Source organism: Bidens hawaiensis, unplaced genomic scaffold (assembly GCF_021521415.1).
Source record: "Bidens hawaiensis isolate Kalapana, Puna unplaced genomic scaffold, B.hawaiensis_p1.1 tig00011896_1, whole genome shotgun sequence".
NCBI classification, from domain to species: domain Eukaryota; kingdom Viridiplantae; phylum Streptophyta; class Magnoliopsida; order Asterales; family Asteraceae; genus Bidens; species Bidens hawaiensis.
The window spans coordinates 463,042-482,987 of NW_027491952.1; the positions used below are offsets into that span (position 1 = coordinate 463,042).

The 19,946-nt window shown below is 35.2% G+C and overlaps 2 protein-coding genes and 1 pseudogene across 3 annotated transcripts in view; 2 read left to right on the forward strand and 1 right to left on the reverse strand.

The window, feature by feature from the left end:
* LOC143539479 (large ribosomal subunit protein eL8y-like) overlaps positions 1 to 17,020 on the reverse strand; it is a 243,587-nt gene extending 226,567 nt beyond the window's left edge. Inside the window, exon 1 of the mRNA XM_077032785.1 lies at positions 17,015 to 17,020. The gene's annotated coding sequence lies outside the window, so the exon portion shown is untranslated. The remainder of the gene's footprint in view (positions 1 to 17,014) is intronic.
* LOC143539477 (lysine-specific histone demethylase 1 homolog 3-like) lies at positions 9,523 to 16,202 on the forward strand (annotated as a pseudogene). The gene is made up of 8 exons (XR_013136452.1): positions 9,523 to 11,825; positions 11,902 to 12,043; positions 12,119 to 14,104; positions 14,179 to 14,272; positions 14,355 to 14,737; positions 14,810 to 15,529; positions 15,660 to 15,734; positions 15,820 to 16,202. The product of XR_013136452.1 is annotated as a lysine-specific histone demethylase 1 homolog 3-like (transcript).
* On the forward strand, positions 16,633 to 19,605 carry LOC143539478 (1-acylglycerol-3-phosphate O-acyltransferase-like). Its single transcript, XM_077032784.1, has 9 exons — positions 16,633 to 16,865; positions 17,930 to 18,166; positions 18,258 to 18,304; positions 18,388 to 18,506; positions 18,593 to 18,753; positions 18,839 to 18,939; positions 19,021 to 19,120; positions 19,208 to 19,331; positions 19,435 to 19,605. The coding sequence occupies exons 1-9, from the start codon at positions 16,657 to 16,659 to the stop codon at positions 19,558 to 19,560; spliced, it is 1,224 nt and encodes a 407-aa protein (XP_076888899.1). The 5' UTR covers positions 16,633 to 16,656; the 3' UTR covers positions 19,561 to 19,605.
* Positions 19,606 to 19,946: the final 341 nt, after the last annotated feature.

Here is a 19,946-nt window from a genome sequence, read left to right on the forward strand (position 1 = left end):
CCATGTGATCTTTTGACATACCAAACATCGATTAAACAATTTAAACCTGATAATTTACATTATTCGGTACCCGTACCGGTACCGACTCAAGTCCCGGATCGATAATCAACACACGAATTAAACGAATAACTCTCGTTTATATTAATTAGAAAATATAACTCTAAAAACTTATTACAAACTATCTCAAACCCTAACTCGGTTTGACTCTTGATGAACCCTAACTCGATTACATCTCGTGTGTGTCTCTTGGATGAACCCTAACTCGGTTGCATCTCACACCACCACAATCTATAATGTCTAACCTATCTTGTTTATATAGACTAACCTAACTTGCTAGACAAGACATTACCTATTATAATTACAACACAAATAGGAAACATAACGTAATTAAGAAACATAACCAACTATGACCAGCTTGTTAACATTGGTCCCTCAAGTTCACCAACTTGTGACTTGGAGTCCGAAATTACTTCCAACAATCACCCCCTAATTTCTGACTCGAAATAGACGGATTTTTGTCTCCAAACCTGTCTTCTTCGCATGTATGATTCGAACCATGATCTTGACCTTCTTGGTTTCCACAACCATCTTGGTCTTGATCTCCCCATAACTTTTCTTGATCCATAGATGTGTTCTTCGGCTCCCCCGAACTCGACTACCTCTGTGACCCTGTCCCCGACCATTCACTCGGTCGTATGAAAACGCATAACCACTCATTTGGCTGCAATCCCGGTCATCTAATCGAGCGAACAACAATCTTCTTGATCTTCTTAGTGAGTACCCGGTTCGATCCAACATATCAAACCCTTAGGTCAGAACATAACTCATTCAACCAAAAAAAATGCACTTTGAATTAAACCCGCTTGTTCATCCCAAAAAAAATAGCGTGAATAGTGATCAACCCAAACTTGTTGAACCAATAATAAAAATACATCAAACCGGCTTGTTTGTACTCTTCGTAACCCAAAAACATCAAAACTCCTTTTTGGTTTTTGGATTCCTTGTATGTTGCAACATAAAAGTAAAAATTCTTTCTGCTTCAATTCTTGAACCCGTTATGTTGACTTTATTTTGCACAAAAAAAAATATACTAATTCCCTATGTCCTCCTAACAATAAAGAACTCCGCCACAAGTTTGATTTACCCGTATGTGAAAAGAGACTACGATTTAAAACATGCAACAAAATAATTCAATATCCAATTAATTACCGATTAGCCTTTTCACGCCGAACACCTTTAACCAGCCAAACACCCGATCGAAAACCAACTTGTTTTCGAGTTGCCACCGTACAAATAAGCTACTCGTTGCCTGCCGTTGGTTAACACATGCACTCCGATCAGAAACCTAGTATTTCCGAATCAGTGCCGCTCGAATACCAACCTAACTTATCTTGTTTATATAGACTAATCTAACTTGCTAGACAAGACATTACCTATTATAATTACAATACAATTAGGAAACATAACGTAATTAGAAAACATAACCAACTATGACCAGCTTGCCAACATTGGTCCCTCAAGTTCACCGACTTGTGACTTGGAGTCCGAAATTACTTCCAACACTGACCAATACCGATACCGATCCCGATTTTTTCGGTATCTGTTTTGTTAAAAACTTGGTACAACCGAAAATGCTCGATTCGGTGTTACCGGTACTGTAGGCAAAAAAGTCGTTAAATACCGGCACCGATCCCAATTTTCTTAAAAACATGGTAACGGTACCGAAATCGAGTCGGTACCGGTTGCCAGTAACATTTGCTCATCCTATTGTTAACATAACAGATAAATTAGGGATTTAGTGAGCACATCAAATATAAAAGAATATGTTAGAACCACAAAAGTCATGTTTTGCCCTCATCAAACAACAGAATTCCACAAAACACGAAATCTGGTATAAATCAATGTATGCAGCAGCGGCCATCTATTTCACAAATCACATAATCCTAATCTTCTGGAAAAAAAAGCATCAACAAATGATCAAACACCTGGCGGGCATCCGAAAAACCGAGATGTTAAAGAAGCAAACAAAGAAACCTATATCAGGCAGCTTCCTTTTTATTGATTTCCCAAATAATGATCATTTAGCCATTTTATTCTCACCAATTGCCTTGTAATAAATCTTTTTGGTTATAAGATTTGGGTTTTCTACGAATTTAAAGAACTTTATTATATAACCCCCAAATACAAAAAGAACAAATCTTTTTTGCAAATTGAATTCATTACAAATTGGGTATACACCAAATACAAAAGAAGAAAAATCTTATCATAACATGTTAAGAAAGTATCGGGAGTTTACCATGCGTTGAAGCTCGAGGAAATTGAAACCATGGTTCCGTCTAATTGAAGCTTCAAAAGACAATCTGCACAATCAAAATATAGATAAGGTCGAATTATGGTTAAGAAACATCCACCAAGACCACTACAACCAACACACAAAAATCGGCCACCACCATTAACAACCACAATCTCCACCGTCTGCCATAACACGACCGCCATATCAACCGCTTTAACCCCACGTCACCGCCACCAAGAGTCTGGAAAACCCGAACCCGGCAACAGTGACGATGAAAAGGAAGACGGAGCGTGGTGTGAAGACAGAAGACGATGGAAAAATGAAGGCTAGGCGACGAAGATGGATGGTCATGGTGGTTATTAACGATTTAGAGAGAGAAAAAATGAAGTAGAGTGAAGCCATAATCTGTCAGTTTTGACAGGAGACGTGGCTTAAAACTGAGTTGCTTAGTCAAATGCTTAAGAGGCTTGTACACATAGAATAAAGGGTAATACAATTGAAGAACAGCGTACAATACATATTGCATAATGTACAATACCTGAAGCTGAAAGTTAGACGAAAATGTATATTTATAAATAAACTAGTACAGGTAAGTGAATCACAAACGTACATATTATTAAAGTTACCTCACGTTTTAGTTTTGTATACGTCGTTTTCCCTTTTCGATATTTTTATAATATAATATGATGTTTTCTTAAATTCAGCATATAAAATATATATAAACGAAAATCCAAAAATCCTAAGTGTCGCGATGTGGTCGTTCCCTTCTTTTTTGGAGTCAATAGATTTGCTTGATTTTTAAATGGAGACTTATCATGCATTTGACCCGAGTTCGCAGGTATGGGTCTTATCAAACCCATATATTTCTTAAACGGGTTATAACATCTCATTAAATTAAAAACTAATCTCACCAAATATTTGATGTAAAAATCCTATAAAGTAGTGATATACTAAAAATTAATATATGATTTATTTAAAAAAAGATATATATTATTTATAATTAAAAAACCAATTTGTAGTAAAAAAAATATACGGGTCTTTGGTCTCATCAAACTCATATAGCTTTTAAACCGGGTTATAACATCTCATTTATTTGTGAAACAATTTATCATCAAATCATAAGTATATTATTAACCTCCATACAATAAAAAAAGATAAAAATTCAAAAAATAAATATATATTAAAAACAAATAATATAAAACAACCCCCGTAATACGGGGGTTAAAAACTAATTATAAATAAATAGCAAGATTTAATCGTCACAATGATGTATATGTGAATTTAATAAATATAGTTTAGAAGTCATTCAATATCATCAACTTTTAGTTTTTAGTTTTTTTTCGAGCTGTAATTTTAGTTAGGTTAATCTAATCAATATCACATACTTTTAAGATATAATATTTATTTTATTTGGATATAAGATATATCATATTAATATTATAGGAAAAACTAAAAATGCAAATAGAGACAAAAATGAAAAGTGTGGGAAGAATTTGACTAAAAATCCCTAAAATATAAAAAAAGCAAATAAAAAAATTGTAATTCAAAATATAAATAAAAAAAGTAAACATTTAAAAAAACGAAAATGTTTCCCTAGTTATTTCTGTTTAAAAAATCGACGAAATGACACAATGCCGAAAAAAAGACACATTGACGAAAATAAACAAAAAAACACAATAATAAATAAAAAAACACAATATATCGCAAAATATAATACAATTCCAGATAAAATATAACAAAACGTTAAATAATATAACACAATATCAAGCAAAAAAAAACAAATGTCAAAGAAAAAAAACACAATTAATGATGAAAATAAATAAAAAACACAATGATTAATTAAAAAAACGCAATGATCTTTTTTCTTCAATATTGTGTATGCTTTTTTTAGAACAAGTAAGACAGTGGAAATATTTTTTGTGTTTTACTTTTTTCATTTTTTTATTAAAATTTGAGTTATGATTTTTCTATTTATTTTTCTTTATTTTTTTTTGAACATGGCCCTAATATTATGTTGTGTTGTGTTGTGTTGTGTTGTGTTAGAACATTCTCATTTCTGCCCATGTCTTCAAACCCACGATTACACTAAAACACATTATATTTCCTCTCTTATTTTTCAATCAAATACAATTTTTTATACATTTATCATTACCTTTTATTTTTCTTTCACTCAAAACCGTTTGCAAAATATTAGAGGTGGCAATCTTGATCCATGGATTGTATCAAAATGTATAAGATGGGTCAGAATGGGTCAAACTAAAAAAAGAAAATGATTGAAACGGGTCAAAACGGGTTGACATTTCTCGAGTTTTTTTTTTGAACAAGAAAAACGGAGAAAACTTTTTGGTATTTTTACTTTTTAAGTTTTTGATTTATATTTCGAGTTATAATTTTTTAATTATTTTTTTTTATTTTTTGATGAGGGGTTTTGAAATTGGTCAAAATGGGTTGAGATTTTAAAACACATTTCAAAACCCCTTACCAAAAAATTCAAAAAAAATAATTAAAAAATTATTACTCGAAATATAAATCAAAAACTTAAAAAGTAAAAATAACAAAAAGTTTCCTCCGTTTTTCTCGTTCCATAAAAAAAACTCGAGAAATGTCAACCCGTTTTGACCCGTTTCAATCATTTTCTTTTTTTAGTTTGACCCATTCTGACTCATCTTATACAATTTGATACAACCATTCAACTCATGGGTTAAGATTGTCACCCCTACAAAATATATTAAAAAGTTATGGATGGTGGACAATAACTTTTCATATATACATAATATTATTACGTTTTCTTTCTCCCTAAACCACTCCTTATATTATATAATCTCATTCACTAAATTTAATAGACAAAAAGTGAATGCTTTTATGTTATGTTATCGTATCATATCACATGTTATTACAATTTTTATATTATATCAAAGTTCAAAATAACATTTTCTTTTGTCTCGTATTATTAAAATGTAATATGTTATTTTAAATACAGGTTAATTTAAATAAAAGTTCAAAATAAATCATATCATTATTTCTTTTATATCGAAACCTGAAAAAAAAAATCAGTCTATTATAGGAGTTTAAATTATGTGTAAGGGGCTGTTTCACAAACCTCTGAATTGTTAAGTGCTGAATGGGTAAGAGGTCTGAATGAGTAAGATGATCTGAACCAGTAAGAGCTTAATGAAATGTATGTGTTTGGTTAGACATTTGAATAACTGTGCAAAATTACTATTTTACCCCTTTGCATGATTTGGTATTAATCTCATTCAAAATATCTAAATGATTTTAAATTATTCAAAAGAGCTAAATGATTCTAAACAGATTGTAACAAATATATATTGGCCCTAATTTCTAAGAAGCCCGAATTCAACAAGCATCTGTTAAATAGGTACCGCATCTTCTGTTAAATTCATGAACAACAACTGTAAATATACAACCGCACCTTTTGATAAGGGGTGTATTTTTTTCAATTAGCTAAAATTCTGGAAACACAATATATAAAAGCTTATATACATATACAAAACCCAAAATACACGATATATGCCTAAAGATGAAAATTTTATACAAAGAAGTTTCAAAGTACCACAAACCTATATGTTTACAAATGAAGTAATAAACAATAACTTCCGAACCGACGTCTTCACCCTTGCAACCCGAGCCGACGTCTTCACCCGAAGTCCCGAACCGTAAAAATTACCTAACAAAACACAGTTAAATATATAAACAACCATACGTCCAGTAGCCCAAAATTAGAGTAAATTAGAGTAACAGAGTGAGAAAAGGAAGAATTGCAATCAAGCACATTTGAATTTTTATAAAGTAACTTTCAGGTAATTCAATAATACCACAAACAAAGCAAGCATCAAGCACATATGTCCAGTAGCCCAAAATGATGGTTGTTAGCACATTCACAAACCAAAAATGATTGGATATAAAATATGCTAAAACATAAAATATGCAAGTCAATTGGATGTCAAATATGCTAAAACTTAAATTGCAACTGTCAAGTAAACACCACTCATTGCACTATATTTGCTAAAACATAAAATATGCATATGTCGGTTAGATGTCAAATATGCAAGTGTAAATTGCAATTGTTTCATATGGAAACCATATTTAGCATTTCTATTTAAAAGACATGGGGCATTACCTTTTAACTCTCAAATCAACATCCATTTTCTTTTGTAAAATTGTAGCATAAGGGCCAGGTGTAATGTTGTTGCAAATGACAAATAAATATAATTAATTAATAGCAAAGTTGTTGCAAAGCATATATCTTATAAACACAATTAATGGTTCCAACCATATGTAAGTCACCGCAAACGGGTATTCGGTTCATCCCCCATAGTTTGAATACATACAATAAAGTTTATACTTTAGCAATGATCTGCGCAGCTGTAGCTTTTTAACGATTTTTCCCACTTACATTTGGTTTCATGCCCCAAACTAAAAATCTAAGTAACGTAGACTTATAAAGCTTCGAAACGATATAAAATACGGGATGATTGCCACGTCTTTTATGACTTTAGATCAGTTAAGACTGCAACTGACAGTCGGCAATGGTGGTTCAGGTGGATGCGACGACGGAAACATGGTTCGATCGACCGCCTCTGATCGGTGAGGAAGGATTCAGTTGTGTTACAATTGAAACTATCCTAAATCCATGGATTCGCAGGTTGTACGAACACAATCACTGTAATCACAGAAAACATCCGAAAATCATCTGAGAGCTAAAGTTTAGCCTCATACAAGTTCAAAAACCTAATTGCAAAATGCAATTATGATTAAAGTATCATTAAGATTACGTTACTAGGCATTATTATTTATGAAAACTGCGTTATATTTTTCAATTTATGATAACAAATTTGCAAGAAAAAATTAGTTGTGGTTTAAAATTAGGAGTATGTTACACAAATTTCTGGACTTAACCATGGGCACTTTTGTGGGACTTTGAAGGTGGCTTTTCATATTACTGTATGCATATATACACCAATCTCTCCATGCAGTTTGATTGTTTGGTTACTATTTTTTTAGCTTTAACCTATCAAATGTGCTTCAAGTTTTCTTATTAGTGTTGGTTTAACCTTTTTTTCACAACCACAGGCTCAGGTTTCACATATGGAAAGACAACACAATTAAAAGAGCAACCTACTACTGTTAAACTCAAGAAGAACAACGCAATTAAAAACACTTACCTGCTATATCAACTAGTAACTATATAATATATAATCATACATTGTATTTCCAGTAACATAAGTAAATAATCTTAATCTATGGCATTCAATTAATATTATGGGTTACACCTTCTTGAATTCAAAGATTAGGGTTTCAAGAACATGTACCTCATTTTTTTTTATCTCTAACTACAGATTAGCTGTTAGAACCAAAGCAAGAATCAACGAAAATTAATCAATTAACTTAAACTGAACATCAATTAGCCGTTCATACCATAAACCCTAGCTTCTAGGCCTAGCCTATCAAACCCCAGAGGTAGAAATCGACTGACGGTGGGGAAACATAAGAGTATAAATCAAGTAGGGAAACAAAAATCATACCTTTTTTGTGCTTGAAATCAAGTGGTGGTGTTGTGCCTGGTAGCCAGAAGAGAAGGAGAAAGAAAGAATTGTCTCTGAACCATTCAGCCTTCAATTTCAATCTGAACGAATAAGAGGATGATGGAGCTTTCAGATGTATGATGTTAACACCCTTAAATCTGAGCGAACCAGACTTTGTCCTCTGAATAGGCCCATTCAGACCCAACCAAACACACCCTAAGTTATTTGGGTAAGTACAGATTTACTTATTACCACTCTTCACAAAAAAAATTAATATAATAGTAATAATAATAATAATAATAATAATAATAAATTTTTCCTTCGTTAAAAAATCAAATTACTTATGAAAATTGTTATATAAAGTGTTCACGAGCGTTAGCCTTAGGCGAAGTTTTTCACCGATTGAAAAGCGAGTGTATCCCGAATTTCCAATATGATGAATCTAATAAGTAGCCTATTTGAAGGATTTGTTGGCCGTTCAAAAATAAATTGACTAAATAAACGACCATGCTAACAAAATTTGAAATTCTAGTGGGAAAAACAATTGTAAGAATTATAGTATATTTTTTATATTGAAATAACAGTTACACAAGTTATATCATTTGTTACAGATATTTGATAAATCTAATGACAGTACCTCTATGTTTAAAATTTTTAAGATACCAAAAGGACTCGTCAACACATTACTAATCAATAAAAAGTTGGGGAAAGTTAACGTATAAATGAAATTAACGTGTTAAACGTGAGAATCAAGTATAATAATTATATATACAAGTAATGTAATTACAATATTACTCTACTTGTATATATAATTACTTAACTTGATTATCACGTTTAGCATGTTAATCATTTGTATTTGATCCAAACCCTAAAAAGTTCCATCAAGCTGATTTCAGAAGTTTTACATTTGGTTTAAAGATTTGTGCTCAATGTGTCCTTTTGTTTTGTGTGTATGTTTTTTCACGAACTATCTGATAAAATTTATCGTTATATCATACACTAATTATTTTGAAGCTGTATATTCTTTATATCATTGGTAAGCAAGTTATGTTGTTTGCTATATCACCTGTCATGTCAACAAAAATTCAAGACATAAGCGGCCGCCATTAACGATCATTTAAAAAGTTAGCTAACAAATGCACATTTTTATTAAATCATCCGTCATCCGATATTTGAAAATTTTCATGATATATTAGTTAACATATATAAGCTCTACTCCACTCATAATGAAGATTTCTATCTTTATGTTTAAAACATTAAAGATGCCAGAAAGATTCGCCGATACAATGCTAATCAACAAAACACTTAAAACGAATCGTAAATTTAGTTCAAAGATTTCCATTCGATGCACGATTCCTAATCACCCTCTATTCATAATTCATTTTGCGATTTATACTAACCAATTAGGTCAAATCTATCGTTACATCTTACACCGATTAAGAATATGCTATTATTTCTTTTGTGGTACCAAGTTACGTCATTGGCTATATCACCTACCATGTTAACGGTAATTCAAATATCCGTGGGAGAAAAAGAACTGTCATGTTAACGATAATTTAAAATACCGTGGAAGAAAAACAGCTGGCATGCCAACGGTAATTTAAACATCCGCGCGACAAATACATAATATTATTATATCTTCTATAATAATCAATATAATATTATTAATTAGTTAACATAGGAAAACATAATATTGAATGCCTATAAATTTGTGTTACATATGAAACCTCAAAACCCCAATAATAACCCATTTTCATTTTCCCCAAATTAACCTTCTCCCTCCGCAAATCAAAAATTAATAATGTGCATATATATAAATATAGCCAGAGACCCAATAAAGATTATTATTATAATTATTATATGCTTTCGTCTTTCAAAAAATTGTCTCTCAGTGTCTTATTTGCTTCGGGCAAGCGGTGATTGCTAATCTGGGCCACTTCGTGACGTCATACAGGTCTGATTTTGCTTCTTTAGTTACCAATTGTGATTGAATTTTGTGTTTAATCGGTTGTTTAATCACTGCACAATGCATAACTATTGAATTGCTATATGGGTTTTGATTGAAAGTTAGTATGGGACGTGGGTTTTGATTGGTTAATGGAATGTGATGGTTAAAGTAACAATCTTGGATTGAATTGATTAAGGGTTGTTGCAGATTGGGCTAGGGTTTGATGTGAATTTGGCTAATTAGGGTTGAGATTTGAGAAGAATATGGATGTGGAGAAATTGGGGAAAAAGAAAAGATCTGCTGAGAGGAAAACCGGGTTTGAATCGGATGACGATGAGCCGATCGGGATGATGCTGGTTAAGAGTAGGAAGAATGCGAAGAAGGTTAAGGTGGAAGGTGATGGTGGGTTGGATGATACATTGGCTACTTTTAGGAAGAAGTTGAAGAAGGGGTCTAGGGTTAGGGCACCGAAAAGAGGGGATTTGGATGCCGATGTGAAGGTTACGGATTCGGAGGTAAAGTTGGAGACTTTGGCGGTGGATGCGGATGTGGATGGAGATATGGTTGTTGAGAGTGTTGAGAAAGAGGAAAACAAGAAATCTGAAAGACGGGATTTGGATACCGATGTGAAGAAGACTGATTCGGCTGCGAAGTTAGAGATGGTAGCGGAAGAGGTGAATGTGTCGGAAGATGTGATTGTTAAGAGTGTCAAGAAAGAGAAGAATAAGAGATCCAAAAGGCGGGATTTGGATACCGATGTGAAGAACTCAGATTTGACTACAAAATTAGAGACGGTAACTGAAGCGAACGTGTCGGGTGGTGTGATTGTTAAGAGTGTCAAGAAAGAGAAAAATAAGAAATTCAGAAGAGGGGATTTGGATGCCATTGTGAAGAAGACTGATTCAGCTGCAAAATTAGAGACGGTAGCAGAAATGAATGTGTTGGGAGATGTGATTGTTGAGAGTGTCAAGAAAGAGAAAAATAAGAAATCCAAAAGAGATGATTTGGATGCCAATGTGAAGAACACAGATCCGGCTGCGAAACCAGAGACGGTGAGTGTGTCGGCAGATGTGATTGTTGAGAGTGTTAAGAAAGAGAAAAGCAAGAAATTAAAAAGCAAGTCAGCAAAGAAGAAGACGACATCGGGTGCGAATATGACAGAAAATGATCTAGAAGATTCCTTATCTTCTTTTCTGCTCAAGTCAAAATCCGGCTCACTTCAGAAATCTAAAAAAATGTTGAAACTTAAGCAAGTTAAGGAAACGCAAGCTTGTGATGATGGAGCAGATCAGAAGCCTGACGGTTCAGTGACAGTTGATGATGTAAATCATTCATCCACTGCAATAACAAAGATGACCGATGTTGTTTGTGAGACTGAACTTCAAGAAAAAGAGACGGACCCTGTCTGCAATATCCCCGATAGCGTTCCAGTTGCAGGGTTCATAACTGACCCCACATCGCCCACAGATCGGAAGATTTTCCCAACCTCGTTAGTTCACGAGACCGTGAACCAGGGTTTGAACCCAAACTCTGTTAGTGACTGCGATGGTCCTAACAATGAAACTGTTTCAATTTCTTCACAAAAGGCAAATGCATCAACATCAGACTGTCAGTTATCTCCAGTTTCATTAGGCGGATGTAATAAATTTGTAGATGAAAATGAAGCTTATGCAAGTGAAAATGGATCTATGCCTGATCCTGAAACAAAGTCGAACAAGAAGGCAGTTGGCAAGCGAGTTGTGAGACAAGCTAAAAGGCATAGGCATGATGACATGGCGTATGAGGGGGATGCTGACTGGGACACACTGATTCATGAACAAAACTTGTTTGTGCATGATCAAGATGACGAAAAGGTTCAGTCAGTTAAAACAAAAGGAAAACTAGATTTCTTTCAAACGACTGCTATGGACGCGGAAAGTGTTGGGGTTGCAGCTGTTTCAGTCGGACTTAAAGCTCGTACTGCGGGCCCTGTTGAGAAGATGAAGTTTAAGGAGTTGCTGAAACATAAAGGCGGGCTTCAAGAATATATAGAGTGCAGGTGCGTCTTTATATATCTGTCTTTCAAATTCTTTTGTGATTCAGTTTTTATAGTAACACCATTTTACTCATTGCAGGAATCATATCTTACATCTTTGGAACAAGGATGTAACCCGTATATTACCTTTATCAGAATGTGGAGTATCTGATACTGCTGTTGAAGATGAACATCCGCAGGCTTCTTTAATCAGGGAAATTTACTCATTTCTGGATCAATATGTAAGTTATGGAAAAATGAAAATTACTTTACTCAAAGTTGTTTATACATTTCGGTTAACAACCTTTTTTTAACAGAGTTGCATAAACTTTGGAGTTGCTTCTAAAAAGGAGATATCAAACGCCAATATAAAGCCCAGTTTCAGGCTTTCAGGAGACGGAAATGATGGTAGAGGAGCACCGGTTACCGATTTGGAAGACGGGGTGTCGTTTATTATGGGCGGAACTAAAAAGTATGATACTTTAACAGATGAAATTTATACTGTGACAGAATGTCCAGACAATATTAGAAAAGATAAGGATCTTGATAGGTCAGGTTCACCTTCTCCTCATATTCAAGCAGAGGATTCGGTTAATCAAAAGGAGCCGACTGTGTGTACACAGTGTGATGATTCAGAAACAAGAAAGAAAATCATAGTGATTGGAGCGGGTCCGGCTGGATTAACCGCTGCCCGACACTTGACTCGTTTGGGTTTCCATGTGACTGTGTTAGAGGCTCGTGATAGAATCGGGGGGCGGGTTTTTACAGACCGTTCGTCTCTTTCGGTGCCGGTTGATCTCGGGGCTAGCATAATCACAGGTGTTGAGGCTGATCTCACTTCTCAAAGAAGGCCCGACCCGTCTTCGTTGATCTGTGCACAGTTGGGCCTTGAGTTGACCGTTTTGGACAGTGACTGTCCGCTATACGATACTGTTACGGGCCAAAAAGTTCCCGCTGATTTGGATGAAGCTGTAGAGGCTGAATACAATAGCTTACTTGATGATATGCAATTGGTTGTTGCCCAAAAAGGCGATCGTGCAATGCAAATGTCACTCGAAGAGGGGTTAGAATACGGGCTTAAGACCCGGCGGGCTGGGTCGGATAAAACGGGTACCGAAGAGGAGATGTTGAGTCCTCTTGAAAGGAGAGTGATGGATTGGCATCTTGCTCATTTGGAATACGGTTGTGCTGCTTCACTTCAACAAGTGTCACTTCCTTATTGGAATCAAGATGACGTTTATGGAGGATTTGGCGGGGCCCACTGCATGATCAAAGGCGGTTATAGTGCTGTAGTTGATTCCCTTAAGGATGGACTTCATATCCATCTTAACTGTATAGTTACTGATATCGACCATCAACAAGAAGATGAGTCAACAAAGAAAGTCAAAATCTGTACACAAAATGGCAAGGTTTTCACCGGAGATGCGGTTTTAATTACGGTTCCTCTCGGGTGTTTAAAAGCTGAAACCATAAAGTTTTCTCCACCGTTACCCGAATGGAAACATTCTTCCATCAAACGACTCGGTTTTGGTGTACTTAACAAGGTTATTTTGGAATTTCCCGAAGTGTTTTGGGATGAGTCGGTTGATTACTTTGGAGCTACATCAGAACAAACAGATCAAAGGGGCTGGTGCTTTATGTTTTGGAACGTTAAGAAAACCGTTAATGCACCGGTTCTTATCGCATTAGTGGTCGGAAAATCCGCAATAAACGACCAAGATTTAACCTCATCCGATCACGTAAACCACGCGTTAGTTGTACTTCGAAAACTTTTCGGCGAGGGTGCAGTGCGTGATCCCGTTGCATCTGTAGTGACCGACTGGGGACGGGACCCGTTTAGCTACGGTGCATACTCGTATGTTGCAGTCGGAGCATCGGGTGATGATTATGACACACTGGGCCGACCTGTTAATAACTGTTTATTCTTTGCGGGTGAAGCCACATGTAAAGAACACCCGGATACCGTGGGTGGGGCCATGATGAGTGGGTTACGGGAAGCCGTTCGCATAGTTGATATTTTAACCACCGGAAACGATTTCACTGCAGAAGTTGAAGCAATCGCTGCTGCAAAGAGGCATTCCAACACTGAAAGGAGTGAAGTGAGGGATATAATTAAGCGACTTGATGCTATTGACCTCACAAATCTTCATAATAAATCTCTGTTGCAAAACATGTTTCGTAATGCAAAGAGTCGAGCTGGCCGGTTGCATCTTGTTAAGGAATTATTGTGTCTTCCTTCTGATATTCTTAAATCTTTTGCTGGAACTAAAGAAGGGCTTACTATTCTCAACTCATGGATTCTGGTAAGAGCCGATTTTAAGATAAAAACCCTAGAAATAAATAAAACACTTTTGTATTTAATGTCGTTTTGTAACAGGATTCGATGGGTAAGAATGGGACCCAACTTTTACGTCAGTGTGTTCGTCTACTTGTGCTTGTATCAACCGACCTGCTTGCAGTCCGTCTGTCAGGTATATATTATATTTCACAATTCACACGACATGACATGACAAGTTTCATAATTATTTTATTACTAACTTGTTATGAATTTAGGTATTGGGAAAACTGTGAAAGAAAAGGTATGTGTGCATACAAGCCGAGACATACGTGCTATAGCAAGCCAGCTTGTGAGTGTATGGATTGAGATATTTAGAAAAGAGAAGGCTTCTAATGGCGGGTTAAAATTTTTAAGGCAAGCTAGTTCTGCAGATGCTTCTAGAAGCAAATCTCATTTAGCTTCCGGGAAACCGCCATTAAGGTTCCATCACAAAGGTGTAACAAAGCTTGAAACTTTACCGTCTAGCTCTCAAGGTTCAGCCGGAAAACAACATTTCAAGGAAGAAGAAGATAACAAAGATCTACCCTTGACTGAAGAAGAACAAGCTGCTATTGATGCTGCAGAAGCAGCCCGTGCGGCTGCTTTAGCCGCTGCTGAGGTTTGTTTCTGTTTTATTTTTATTCTCTTTTCCCGTAAATGAAAACGACGATTAACTGACGTTAATTTGTAGGCATATGCATCGTCTGGTGTCAAAAGCATCACACCGTTGCAGCTTCCAAAGATACCATCTTTTAACAAATTTGCAAGACGGGAGCAATATGCGCAAATGGATGAATCTGAGTTCCATAAGAAATGGGCTGGTGGCGTTACGGGGCGGCAAGATTGCATATCTGAAATAGATTCTAGAAACTGTAGAGTGCGAGATTGGCCGGCTGACTTCTCTGCTGCTGGGGTCAATCCCCCCGAGAGTTCAAAGATGTCGGTGGATAATCGCTCACAACAGAGCCTCCACTCGAATGAAAACGCGGGCCCGCTTGGTCACATAGAGCACTCGGGTGAAAGTACAGGTGTGGACAATACTATACTTACGGAAGCGTGGATTGACGGTGAGGGTAGTGAAGGGGTAAAAGACCATAGTGCCATTGACAGGTGGCAATCTCAAGCAGCTGCTGCTGATTTGGAGTTTTATAATAGGAGTATGCGTGCACTGAATGAAGGGGATGCGAAAAATTTAAAACCGTCAATTCGCAGGCATGACGGGTTGGCGAATGACAGCTCAGCTTCTCAAGTTACTGTGAACAAAGAGTTGGTGGGTAACCAGCATCGAGGTGCAGATAAGATTAAACAAGCGGTTGTTGATTATGTGGCGTCTCTTCTTATGCCTCTTTATAAAGAAAGAAAAATTGAAAGAGAAAGTTACAAGTCAATTATGAAGAAAACAGCCGCAAAGGTCAGTGCTATGATCGCTAAAAATAAATAATCAAATGGAAATTTTATTAATAGAAAGCAAATTGAATAAAATCTCATAGATTTGAAGTTTATCTTATTATTTGTTTGACAAGTTAATGGTTGACTTTTAGGTCATGGAGGCTACTACAGATTCAGAGAAAACGATGGCTGTATTCGAGTTTCTTGATTCTAAGCGCAAAAACAAGGTATGCATTTGGATGTTTTTCGTTAACCTAATTCACTTTAGATATTTTTTAAACTAATCACTATGTTTGCACTTTCTTTTTGCAGATACGAGCATTTGTGGACATGTTATTGAGAGGCATATGGCTATGAAGACCGAAGCCAAATCTGGAGGTTCCTGAAGATCGGTGTTTATGTTGTTAAGACTCAAATGTTGATTCGGTTTCAGAAAATGAAAAAAGGAAAGAAAAAGAAAAGAGTTGAAGACAAGTATAATGTTTTATATTTAAGGATGATTGAGTTAGAGATATATGGTCACAGACAACATGAATTATGGAAATTTTGGTTGACTTTTGGTTTGGGGTTTTTGCAGTTGAAAACTGTAATTTAGTTAGGAAGTGAAAACCCATTTCTGTTATTTACAGAAGCAGTAGGATAAATTTTCCCCATATCTTTTTTTCAAATCTGTACATGTTAGGTTGACCTTGTTGCAACAAATTATACTAGACAGTGTTTTTTTTATTGAAACAAAGTACCATCTCGTCTTGGTTAGTGAGATCCACTTCAAACTCAACTCATATGGAAACACACACAACACACATACATTTATTTACTTTTTATAACCTTTTCTTTTATTTTAAATATTATTATTTAATTAAGTTAACCCACAACACTTAAACTAACACAGTCTAACCACATCATGCCCCTCTAGTTTAAATAAAATAATAATAATAATAATAATAATAAGAAAGGTATGTATTAGATCACCGCCATCCTTAGTTGACGTTCTCTCCCCCCAATTCCAACCACCCATTTTATATATAAACCCTAACAATAATAATAACTCCCAGTTCCTTCATTTCAACTGCTTCTTTGCTTGCTTGTTCTCCAATTCTCTCTCTCTAACCTGAACATCATACATACAAACAAACAATAATTCGGTGTATGCGTTATTATAGACGTTGCTTTAATCGCTCTATATCGAGTTTTACTTCAAATACTATTATGGCTGAGGAATTCAACTCATCTGCCACCGCCACCGCACCGTTGAGGACTAAGAAGTCGTCTTCGTTATGGCCGTCTGCTCTTCGGTGGATTCCCAGCTCCACTGATCATATCATTGAAGCCGAAAAACGCCTTCTTTCTATTGTCAAGTAATTGATCTTGTTCCTTAATTTCTATTCATTTATTATTTGTAAATATATTTGTTTGGTGCTTTGTGTCTCCAATTGTTTATTTTATTTAGTTTAATTCGTAATTGCTGAATTCTCTGTTTAATAATTTATAATTTTCTGTATATGGCATGTTAGGGTTTGAGCAGACAGTGTAATTAGTGTTGTCAAATTAGCTAGGATTAATCGGATTGGGAATTTAAATGTAATTATACATACAAAGTTTTCAAAATTTTATATGTTATTTTCAAACTTATCAATCAGACTGGATTAATAAGTATAATTTATCAAATACTTCTTAGATTTTGATTGAAATTTGACCAATTTTAGCTGTCTATGACCGATTCCTTATTTTTGGGGCTGATTAGTTGAAATTGCATAGGCATCCCAGCGATTCACGAATAATCGGAGATTAGTCGTCGTCTAGAACTGGTTTTTACAACAGAGTGTATTTAGATATTAGAGTTGGAAACTGGCTTGTTTGGGTGGATTATGGTGGTTTGATCCAGGAGTGTGCACAGTTCTGTTCGGTTTGGTTATTAGCCTCAACCAAATTAAGCGATCGGTTTTCAGTTGTCAGTTTGGTTGATTTTGGTTAATAACCAAGATCAAACTTGAGCTAAAATTTTTACTTACAAATACATGAAATGGAGATACAAGTACATGACATGAAGGTATAAATACATGCAATGGAGATACAAGTACATGAAATGAAAGTATAAATACATGAAATGGAGTACATGAAATGAAGGTATAAGTACATGAAATGGATATATAAATAAATGAAATGGTGGTATGAAACATGAAATGGAGATATAAAGCTAGAAATATGAAAATATGAGTGATTCGGTTTGGTAAATTTCAGTTGACTGAGGGTACAAAAATTAACCGATTGCTGCTTTTCAGTTAATTTTGGTTCGGTTTCCTCGGTTTTTGGTTCGGTTCGGTTATTACTCACCCCACTTTGATCTTATGAATCTGAATAGGATTTTAACGATTTGTATGACTAAGCTTGTTAATTACAATTTGTTTGAATCAAATACCAGGACTCCATACACACAAGAACATGTTAATATTGGCACTGGACCACCAGGGTCTAAAGTCAGGTGGTTTCGGTCTGCCAGCAATGAACCTAGATACATCAACACTGTTACATTTGAAAGCAACAAGGAATCACCCACTCTTGTAATGGTACATGGATATGCAGCTGCTCAGGGCTTCTTCTTTAGAAATTTTGATGCCCTCACAAAACATTTCAGGGTCATTGCAATCGATCAACTTGGGTGAGTTCGTTATTTCATTATCTTCTATCTTTATATTATATCAGTATCATATGTTTCTTATTTCGTATGACGTTCTTCTTTATGTTGACAGTTGGGGTGGATCAAGCAGACCCGACTTCACTTGCAAAAGTACTGAAGGTTAGTTGTCTATCAAGTATATTGTCGATGATTGATTACCATTATGTGTTTTCAATATTGTATAATATTATTTGATAATGCAGAAACCGAGGCTTGGTTTATTGATTCCCTTGAGGAATGGAGGAAAGCCAAAAACCTTGACAAGTTTGTTCTGCTCGGACATTCTTTTGGAGGATATATTGCAGCTAAGTACGCGTTGAAAGTAAGTTTTTGATCATATTTTTCAGTGTACGGTGTAAATAACTTTCAAGTCTCCTAATTATCTCCTACTATTGTTAACTTATGAAGCATCCTGAGCGTGTGCAACATCTAATTTTGGTCGGATCTGCTGGATTTACATCAGAAACTGATCACAAATCAGAATGGCTTACCAAATTCAGAGCCACATGGAAAGGAGCCCTTGCGAACCATTTATGGGAGTCTAATTTTACTCCTATGAAAGTTCTTAGGTAATATGGTCTTTATGAATCACTTACTATTATTACTCACTAAAAGCATCAATATTATGTTTTGACATGGAATTTTATGATGTAGAGGGTTAGGCCCGTGGGGTCCAAATTTGGTACGCAAGTATACAAGTGCAAGATTTGGTGAAGGTGACATGTTGAATGAGGAAGAGGCAAAGTTACTTACAGGTAGTTAAAACTTAAAGCCAACCATATTGAGATTTAATCTCCACCACTGGATTTTTCTAATTATTAATGGTTCTTATGAAGATTACATATACCATACTTTGGCTGCCAAGGCAAGTGGAGAGCTGTGCTTGAAATACATCTTTTCATTTGGTGCATTTGCGCGAAGTCCTCTATTACAAAGGTTTAACTTTTATATTTTTAAAATTCTTTTTAAGAATAGGGTCGGTTTCATATATTAATACAAATCAATAAATAAAAACATTTGCAGAGCTTCTGAATGGAAAGTGCCAACAACCTTTATATATGGCGTTCAAGATTGGATGAATTATCAAGGGGCGGTTGATGCAAGAAAAAATATGTCTGTTCCCTGTGAAATCATAAGAGTCCCAAAGGTACACGTTCAAAATCATCTTCATGGATAGTTGACTTTATTGGTTTGACCATTATGGTCATATGATAAGCATATTGACTTGGGTTTATCTAATGTGATTGCAGGCTGGTCATTTTGTGTTTCTAGACAATGCAAGCGGGTTTCACTCGGCTGTATTACATGCTTGTCGCAGGTTTCTTTCATCGGATCCTAATAGTTATCCTTTATCAGAAGGTGCTTTTTCCATTTAGTATCGTTTGTTTAGATTATGTACAGATGTCCTTTTATTGGATCGTGTAAAATTAGTTAAAATTCGTCACGGTTTGGTTTCTAAGTTGTTTCTCGCTTAAGTGGATCACAATATTTAACTATATAGATAATAATATTTGTTATACTACTGTATGAACTGTTGAATAACATTTATTCTTTACCAACCACACATGTACTTTATGAACCTATGATGCATACGTCTTTACTTGTGTTTCTTTATTTAAGTTTTTACAAGTGATATCATATACTCCGACTCGTATTGAATAGATGACAAGTATACATATAGGTGATCAAATCAGGTTGGTCAAAGGAACCGGAACCGGTTCAGAACCGGTTCCATTAGTCAACATCACTGTTTAAACCGGTT

What these genes read in the sequence shown, in the direction of transcription:
- LOC143539478 (XM_077032784.1), top strand. Translation starts at nt 16,657, where the DNA reads ATGCGTTATTATAGACGTTGCTTTAATCGCTCTATATCGAGTTTTACT. An exon ending in CGAAGTCCTCTATTACAAAG is followed by an intron (nt 19,121 to 19,207) that starts GTTTAACTTTTA and finishes AAACATTTGCAG; the next exon opens with AGCTTCTGAATGGAAAGTGC. An exon ending in AAATCATAAGAGTCCCAAAG is followed by an intron (nt 19,332 to 19,434) that starts GTACACGTTCAA and finishes ATGTGATTGCAG; the next exon opens with GCTGGTCATTTTGTGTTTCT.